Genomic DNA, 10,059 nt, shown 5'->3' on the forward strand with positions numbered 1-10,059 from the left:
GGTGGGGGCAGCCATTAACGGGACAACTGCAGGCCTACACCAGGTAGAACTAGTGCATATTAGGAGCTTAAGAGACATAGACCTGCACTGCACAGAGATACAAGCCTACAACACACAAGTTAAGGGGAGGCGAGGGAGATACAGACAGAAGGATTGAGAACGAGACGTGCACTGCCCAGAGATAGACCTATTCTGGCAAGGATAGGGGATCGTGGGAAAACATAAGCAGCTGGGAGCCTGGTCAGCATAGCGCAGGGGATGAGGGAAGTGCTCAGTTGTTGGAGGTGGGGTCACCGACACTCATTTTTCAAGACTTTGACTTATCCAGTGAGAAAGATGCAAGAAGGGCAGGAAGGTGGGAAAAAAGAGGCATGAGATGCAATCAAGACGAGGTAGCCTTGGTATTCAGCAGTCTCAACATTCGGTAGCCCCAGAAGTAGACTTCTAAGAAATGCTTTATCCCTTGCACTTAAAAAAATAAAATAAAAAAAAGCACTGGGTGAAAGAGCATCTGAGAGCTGGTGAGAGATAGTTTTGCAGCTTATCATTTTGAATAATCTGGACTTCTGTGAAATGTCCTCTCCTTGAGCAATGTATTGATGGCCAACATCCCACCCTTTAAATAATCTGCACATTGCCCAGACACTCCAACTCCGTATTAAAAACTGCATTTCCTACGAATCCCTGTCTCCTTGGCATGTGGCTTAACAGTCCCGCTCTCATCCATCATATGGCTGACCTGCTCCAACTCTGCATTCTAGTAAATTGCTAATCTGCCCTTGGTTCTCCATTTTCACACTAATCTTCAAATGGCTTCCCTGTCCAGTTGGCCTACCCATGATGAATCTTCACATGCATGCCCTTGCCTTCAAACGTTTATTAATCTGCACATGTCTGGGCATAATAACCCCCTGCTCTTTCCTGAGGATAATCTTTACATTGCTGACCTACACCTCTTCCCTTCTCTCGCAGGTAAGGTCTTGGTGCACTGTGCTATGGGACGCAGTCGCTCTGCCGCCTTGGTCCTGGCTTATCTAATGATACACAAGGAGATGACGGTGGTGGACGCCATCGAGCAGGTCCTAAAACACCGCTGCATCCTGCCCAACCGCGGCTTCCTTAAGCAGCTGCGAGAACTGGACATACAGCTGGCCGTGGAGCGAAGGAATGCCAAGAAGAATGCCCAGAACGAACAGATCCAAAACAGTGAGACCATCTAAAACTCCCTGCAGATGAAGACTAATTAAAGGACATCTAAATGATGGGGGAAATTGGGCAACAGTGGCCAAACCATCAGCCAGGAAAGACCCAAAAGAGTTATGACTAGCAAGACCACTTGGAGTAACACTCTGCGATTCCCTTTCCCTCGCCGCAATCAGGCCTGGAAGTGCAGGTCTATCACTTTGAAAAGACTGCATACCTGTTGGCGACCCAGGTTCTCTTTTTCAATAGTCTGTTATAGATTCGGACTAGGTTGGTTAAGAGGGTCTAACGCCCCGATGAGCAAGAGATAGAAGTCAAGTACTTTATGTTGTGGAAAGCGAGAGGTCCAGGTCTGGGAATACAACTCAGTGTCCAAGATTTCCTGGTACAGTTGAATGTGATCTCTTCACCTATTGAACCTGGTAGGTGGAGAGGAATGGACTGGAAGGCCAAATTTCTTTCACGTGGCCAAATATTTATACAAGCAATGTGTACTGGTCAAAATGGTGTGAAAGTTTAATCTGTATAAAGTAGATGTGGTTTGTATGGTCAGTATTGTCTGATATTCTCATTTCGAAGATGTCCATGAAACATACTTGTAGTGACGTCACTTGGCTCAATACATCCAAAACCTTGGCAATCAAATGTGTTTGAGGAGGTTCTCCCATGATTGTGGCAACAACATCTGCCAATCTCATTCTCGTCCTGCAGCTTCTTCAAGATGTTCCCTGAGAGTCTCAACCATTGCAATAGCTCAGCATATCGAATGGGTTTAACATGGTGTTTTAAAATGTTCATTTTCTCTGGTCTTTATTTTCAGTCCTGGTGTTTGTGTGTCTGCAGTGGACATGTAGGTTTGGGCAAATGCTTCATGTGAGGGATCCACTGTCAATGGGCTTTGAAAATAGATTATCTGCGCAGCCGAAATGTGATAAGGGTGTGAGGAACCCAGGTGGGGTAACGTCCAGGACACTCGGAGGACAGGAGCAGAAGGACAGACAGAAAGTGTGCGAGAAAAAGACAATGATGAGCATTAGGGTGTACCAGACAGTTCAATTAAAGAAAAGAAGGAGAAAAAAGAGGCAGACCAGGTCTGTAAAGGTAAAGGATGCCCATGCACTAAGTAAGAACTATCACACTGAGTACAAAGGTTAGGCATGAAACTTACCAGGGAAGCTTAATGTCTTCGTTATATATTTGGGTAGCAAATATTCTTTTCTTTGCCTGCGCTAGGAGCAGCAGCAGTAAATTCTGTGCGTTTACCCTAAGCCACAAATAAATATACAGGACAAGTCTGCAAGGGTTCAGCAGAAAATGAACTGTTGGGGCTTCCTATGCAAACAGAGACAGCATGCTGTCTTTCAGAAACAACAGTGACTGCAATAAATACAAAGAATAAAGAAAGGCGCAAGGATGGTCCCCTGTGCTCAGTAGATGATACCTGTCAAAAATATGCCAATAGGAAACGATGTGTGAAAGAGAGAATAATTACAAGAGAGCCAATAGGGGAGGCAGGGCCAACAAGAAACCAGGGACTGGGGCAAGCACATAAAAGCAGGAGATAGGTAGCTCTGATTAAGTGAGCTGAAGACAGCAGGGGTTTGAAGCTGGGGCTGAAGCATGGAGGGTCGAAAAAAGTGCTAATAGTGGCATAACACAAGAGTACACTGATGCAAACCTTAGTAAGGAATGTGGATAAAATAAACTGAAAAAAGGTATTGGGTGAATGTCGACGAAAGAGGACACTGGGCTTTGCTCAGAGGTGAAAGAGGTTACATCAACTCAACACAAGCACAGGCAAGTCAGAGGGTTTTGCCGGGCCCGTGTCAAACATTTCATGCTAGGCCCTACACTTAGCAAGGCTAGTGTTTCCAAGTTTAAAATATAAGCCGAAGCGGTGAATTCCACTCGTGGAGTTAACTGAGTTTTCCAACATTAAGTTGGCGAGTGCAAAAGAGGAAAATCCACCTCCAGGCGAGATTTTTCCTCGCTTGCGCTCCCAAACATCAAGTTGGCGAGCACGAGCGAGATAAATTCACCACCTGGTGAGGTTTCTCAACGTGGGCGGTCGGGTTTCTCAATCTAGGTGGTTCCAGCAGGTCGCGACCGCTTGTATGGAGAAACCTACTGTTTGCATTGAGAACGTTGTCGCTCGAGTAGAAAACCTACTCGAACTGCACAAAAGGAGCAGCACCCTTGTGCGATGCACATGGTGCCCTTCGCATTGATTTTCAAGCGCAGGCCAAACCCTTGATGCTGAAAATCAACGCGAACAGGCATGACCAAGCGCACTCCGCCGCTTGAGGAACTCGCTCAGCGCGGCTGAGTTTTCTGGTCACTTCCCGGAGTTCCACATAGTGGAACCCCGCGAACTCCACCCAGTCCTATAATAAAATATTCTCCAGAGAAAGAAGACACAGCAGAACCAGCTTTTGGCACCATCCAGTAGTATTAAAGTGTTTTGATCTCATAATTATTGAAAAGGACAGGCTTGCTCCAAAAATCTATACATACTTTTTGCGGCACAAGAGTACCCACCTTCAAAAAGTGCATGCAGTGATGCTCCTCTGCCTCTTACTCTCTTTTTAAGGCCTGGCACAAGCACTGAAAACAAGCAAAAGGGGCTAGGGGGTTGAAGCACATGCAACAGAGGTTTAGAAATGCAAAATAAAGGTAGAAAAGCTGAAAGCTGAACAAGAAGCTCAGACAGAATACTTGACAGGAAATTGCATGAGGGAACTGGAAGCTGCCAAAGCAGTGGCATAGCTATCAATACTGAAGTAACCCTGGCCTTAGTAATTTTAGGAGCCTCCGCTCAGAATTTTCTAAGCACAGAACCTGCCTGGGGCCTAGCTCTGTACCCAGATCACAAAAGGTTGGTTTATTTTGGACTGTATAAAAAAGTACTCCAGTAGCATTACAATATGTAATATATACATATTGCCAACTTGTATTATTCTTCATTTAATAATGCACTTAAATTTAAAATACATTTTTAATTTAAAAGGTAAAAAACACACAATTAAAAACATACTTGTAACTGTTTTTTACAAATGAAATAAAAATGAAAGAGGGTGGCGATTTTCTTTTTGAAGTAAAACATATTTTTAAAAAGGAATATATTTGACTTACTTTACAAATTAAAACAGTATTTTAGCAAGCAATTTGTTATTTTGCAATTGTATTTTACATTAAGTGTATTTAATGTATGAATAAACATAACTGCAATACATGTCCCTATATTTAATAAATTCCTCTAGGTTTTCCAATAGGTAGATCTGTGCCCCACTGGCAGACCTCTCCACAAACAGCTGGAAAGTTAGTAATAGTAACTTTACACTTCTAAATTCAGTCATAGGAGTCTGCTCGCTCATTTGAGCCTGCTTAAGTCTATACCTAGGTTCCACTCGGAAATGGTACAGAGAAAAAAGTGAAGAGTTACACCTAGATGTAGGAGTGGATCTACACATACACATGCAACTTACCTTTGTGAACGAGGTCCACCGTTTACTCTCCAGGAAAGTTGGATGGAGAAGGAGAATCTGTGATTAGGGATTAATGGAGAAGAGAGAGGTAAGGGATGAAATATAGAAGATGAAAATGTAATACATGGGGCACTTGAGAAACATGATGAGGGTAAGGATGACCAAGAGGGACAAGGGAAGAGACCAGTGACAGAAGGAGAGAGATAAGAGTGAGTGAGACACAAGTGGGAAAGAGTCAAAGTAAGGGGATAGGAAGAGAAGAGAGTGAAATGAAAGATGAGGAGAGAGGGATGACGATGGGAAGAAGAGAAAGGAGGCGAGGTAGAACAAGGAACTTCTAAAAGTAGGGGCTCAGCCATCATTAGTGCAGCAGCTGCAATGAAAGCGGTTTCCAGTGGTTTGAGGGGACACTGCACCACGATCATGCCAGTACAGCTCAAAATGGTCGGGGACCTTTGACACCCAGTCTCTGCCACTGTGACAAAGCAACGACGGAGAGAAGGAATAGGTACCAACTGTGGCCAACTCACTGGTCCTCAGCCACTTGACCTTCAGCTCCCCTCATGTCTCCTTTCATCTTCTTCAGCAATTACACAACCATTCACTGGACCAAGTCATTTTTCCCCAAGGTGCAAATCCACCAAATCCGGACATAGCCACTTGCTCTTTAACTCCCACAATAAGGGCAGCTGCTGTACCCATCTCATTCAAGCAGTCAATACCGAAGTAGCGTCACCCTCTTTAGGTCCATCCCCAACTGGAGACCACAAAACTCGGTCCCTGCTTCATCCCCCGACAACTTTATAATGGCAACGGCGGCTCCTCCGCTATGGCGGAGGAACATCACCCCGCCCAGCAGCAGCCTGAAAAAAATGAAACAGAAAACTATAATAAACCCTGGTTTATCGTTTTCTTTTGTTTCCCGGCTGAGTTTTTAGGAGCAGGGCCAGTGGGGATTGCAGGCCCTGAGGGGAGTGGTTTACACACTGCCTTCAGTGTGCATATGGGTTTGGCCCGCTATCTCAGGACGGCCAAACTGACATGCGCACTGAAGCAGTCTTCAACCTGAGCTGCGTTGCCGGGTTGGAGAGAGCACACAGGCTCCCCCAGTGTCACCGGGAGTGCAAATTGAGGGAGATCAGGCCAAAAGGATAGTCTGGGAGTCTGTGCCTGCAGTGGACTGGAACCAGAGAGAAGCAGAAGACCGGCGATACGGCAGGTACGCTTAAAATTATTTTTTGTTTGCTTGCCCTTTGTCCCAAGTCCCTCTCTCTCCTCCCGCCAGTTTGCCTGGACACCAGCTGCTACTGTATATTGGAATGCTCACTAATCCATACTACTTTTCTCGTGCCTTTCTCCAGCACTGTCCTTTCAAAATAAACCCACACCAATAGGCCGCCCTAGTGACATGCCTTCCTCTTGCACGTACCTCCACATGCAGTCACCCCTCCATCTCTCTAAATCCTCAAATCTTACTCCCCTCATCCCTAGGCTGTGAACTTCTGTGGCTGCGCCCATGTGGATCAAGTGAGTCCCAAATTCCTCCTCTCTCAGACCCCATCCTTCTGGCCCTGTAACCGGAGAAACCTGCCTCAGCTTGAGACCAGATACACCCCTGCTTCCCTGTATTGTCCCAGCCACAAAATACTACCCTTCCATTCTGAATGGTCTTACTCTCATTGATCCGAATGCTGATGCACCAAGCAAGGGCTGGATTGGGATCAAAAACAAGCACAGGCATCTTTAAAAAAAAATGACCCACATTTGCGGATTGCGCCTTTTCGCAAACACTGCTTCAGGGATTTCTCTAAAAGAGGCAAGTTTTCTTAACTTCGCTGAAATAAAAAAAATGCAAATGTTGTAAGTGAGGCCACTTCTGCCCAGGCCCCCGGCCCCCGCTCAATCTGCATACATTGATGGGCCGGCCCATCGAGAGACTAGGAATGACATCTCCACCCAGTTGGTAAAAGGGAGGTAACAGAAGCCCATTTGCCTTCTGGAAGTGCGCTCAGGCCCCCCCACTAGACCGCTGGTATCATCCGAACAGCACAGACACAGCCCAAATCGGCCACAACACTGGCCAAAAAAGCAGGCCACAGCTGCAACTCAAATACTGACCTATTGCCCGGCACCCGCCTTACCAATCCGACCCTGCACCATGCTGACCATGAGAGATCCACCATTTCCAGGCCCATGTCCCTACCCCCACCCACTAACTCCAAAAAACTAAAAGCCCCAAAGAACATCAACATAATCATGGCCCCAAACTGCCTGCTGTTCTTCGTGGAGGCCCACGCAAGTTTCATCGGCTCGATTACCAGCCTCAGTATGCAGATTGTCACCAGTCTCCTTGCTGTTGCCGGCCTTCCTCTCCCAATCCCTCACCTAATCTTCAAGCATTCTTCTGTCCAACTCACCGCCACAGGGGTCATAGCCCCACCACATCTTCACATAAAAAGTGATGCCTGTCAGTTTCACTGAAACTGAATATTGCTGCTAGGCTTTTCTCTACCTATCCTATGATCAAATTCATCATGTCATACCTCCTTTCATTCAATCTTGCTCCCCGTATCCATTTCCATGAGACCTCTGACTATCGGAACTCAATCCAAGTCATTCCATATGACCGCCTTGTCGACGCTGCCAGTGAGTGCTCTATCAACTGCATCGCTATCACTCTCCAATTTCCCACAGATTCTTTACCACACACCACCCCCTCTCGTCTACTGCAGGTAAGAAACCACCAGTGCTTAATTTGAGCCTGTGGTTTCCGGTGCTCGGCACCAGCACTTAATTGTTGGCACCAGCGCTTGTGCAAAGAACGGAGAACATGGCGGCCGGCTAGGAAGTCCATTCGGGAGCTCCCTGCGGCTCTAACCGACTAAAGATGGAACGGGTTAAGAATCTATAAGAAGCCTCCACGGAGAGCACATCAAGCATTTGGGAATTAAAAACAAAACAGAAAACCTTCTTTGAATTTTGTTTTATCATTCTCTCATGCAGGTTCTGTCTGCCCTGGTAGCATGCTGGGAAAAGTAGCGGTGCAGCAGCAAGGGAAGGGCACGTTAGCTCGCTGGGGCTCTGCAGTGTGGGTGGAAGCTGCGGCGGGCGTTTGGTGGAGCCGGAGGGCTGCAGCTCAGATCTCCTTCCCAGGGGCAGTGAGTGGCCTGGATACGGGATTGCAGTGGGAAAGAGGAGCAAGCAAGATCCAAGAGAGGCAGAAGTGCCAGGCGGGAGAGCGCATGATCCCCATAAGTGTTCAGAAAGCTTGAAAAAAGAACACACAAGCCTCTGTAGCCTCAGAAATAGAAGGAGGGAATTTAAATCCACCAAAAGGCAAAAACATGCTTTTTGGTACATGCACAAAGGGTGTGGGCCCATACAGGGAGAAAAACCAAAAACACAGCACTGTCCAAGTTTGTGGGAAAAAGGTGAAGTACAGGCAGGGGAAGAACCAGAGGATATTTAGTTTCAACATAATTGATTAAATGTTGGTTAACATTCTGTCATGGAATGTGAATGGCCTCAGACTCAGAAGCAGAGGAAATTGGGGTACTTAAAATCAGCCGATAGCGAAGTCATTAGTCTACACAAGACATATTTATTACAGGCAGAATAAAGGGAAATAATGAATAAACAAAGATGGATAGACAATTATGTTTGCACTAATCAGGCTTGCTGTGTGAAGGGGTAGCCATCTTGTTTAAGAAATCACTTAAAGCACTAGTGGAGGATGTATATATGGACTGTAAGGGTAGATGGATCGTGGCTAAAGTAAAAATCCGAGGGAAAGTATTTCTGATTGCAGGTTACTACGGACCTAATGTAGATGAACCTAACCCCTTGCTGTCACTGCATTGGCAGCTGTTGGATTTTACGGCCCCTATAATTTTGGCAGATGATTTTAATCTGTTACTAGATCCAAAGGAATATAGGTGACCTAGAAGGAAAACATCTAAAGAATCAAATTTACCCAAAATGAGGATGGGTTAAAAAAATTGTATGGAAGAATTTTGGCTAGTGGCTGAAATAAAAGGTGAAAGGGAGCATAAGTTCACATTCAGAAACATGAAATATGGGCATGCCTCTAGGATAGACTATTTTTTAGTAGAGGCCGGAGAAAGTAAAAAAGTTAAGTAGAGCATCTACCGGACCATCTGTTGAATCACTGAGCGGTCCGATTGGAACTAATGATAGACAAGGTAGTTGCCTTTTCAAGGTGGACTCTAGACCGAAACCTGCTTCTTGACCAACAGGTAGTGACAAATCTTAAAGAGGCAACTAAGGACTATTTTGATTTAAATAAAGATGGCACATTATTCAAGTTATTTGGGATGCATATAAGGCTATTAGGAGGAAGCGGATACGCTTAGCCGGTTTCAAGAACAGAATTATAAGGAATAAAATAAAATTATTAGAAAGCAGATTTCAACAGCTGGAGAGGATGTTAGAACAAGGGCGCAACCCGCAGGAGGTAGTGAAGATTGATGCAAAAATGAAAGAGAAAAAAAAAGGAAGAGCTGGTTAATACTTTGGAGACAATTGTTCGGAAGAAATCTGAGGCAAGTAAACTCGCAAATTATGAGTATGGAGAGGGATGCAGGAAATATCTAGCTTGGAAACTTAGATAAGAACAAAATCAGAATAGGATCTAAGCAATTCGGGTGGTGGGGCAGGAAATCCCTACCACAATTGATAGAGAGATTGAGAATGCTTTTGCCAAGTTTTTCCAAGATTTATATACAGAGGATACAGTTGCAACAAAAGACTGATTCAATTTGTACCTTACGAAGCTGGAAATCCCAACTCTGTCAGGAGAGCAAAGGGAGGAACTAAACTCAGAAATAGCAATTGGGGAGGTGAGAGAGACAATAAGGAAACTAAAAAGAGGGAAAGCAGTTGTTCAAGATGAATTACCAAATGAGATCTATGTATATCCTTAGATGAGGAGGTTGCCCTGTTTCTGACTCATTTATTGAATCCTGCTTTTTTAAAAGGGGAAGATCTGCCGAAGTCATGGGATGAGGCAACGGTCTGTATTCTTCTGAAATCAGGGAAAGACCCAAAATGTTGTGAGTCATATAGACTTATCTCGTTGTTAAATAACAATTATAAAATTTACACTCAGATTCTAGCCGGAAGACTGGGGAAGGCAGCAGATCAATTGATACATCGAGATCAAAAACAATTTATTAATGGAAGGCAGATCTTTGAGGGGGGACACAAGTTGTTCAGGTGGTTGATCTGGCAACACAGTTTGTGTCTCAACTGTCAGTCCTCATCTTTGATGCGGCTAAGGCCTTTGATAGGGTGAGTTGGGCTTTCCTGCACAGATGTTCTTGAGCAGTATGGTTTAGGGGTGGCCTTCCTT

The 10,059-nt window shown here is 45.1% G+C and overlaps 1 protein-coding gene across 1 annotated transcript in view; it reads left to right on the forward strand.

The window, feature by feature from the left end:
* Positions 1-1,755, forward strand: part of DUSP29 (dual specificity phosphatase 29) — a 101,319-nt gene extending 99,564 nt beyond the window's left edge. The window contains exon 4 of the mRNA XM_078642734.1: positions 973-1,755. Within this exon, the coding sequence (XP_078498860.1) occupies positions 973-1,220 (248 nt within the window). The 3' untranslated portion in view covers positions 1,221-1,755. The remainder of the gene's footprint in view (positions 1-972) is intronic.
* Positions 1,756-10,059: the final 8,304 nt, after the last annotated feature.

The sequence above is a fragment of the Lissotriton helveticus genome, chromosome 5_1, assembly GCF_964261635.1.
Source record: "Lissotriton helveticus chromosome 5_1, aLisHel1.1, whole genome shotgun sequence".
NCBI classification, from domain to species: Eukaryota; Metazoa; Chordata; class Amphibia; order Caudata; family Salamandridae; genus Lissotriton; species Lissotriton helveticus.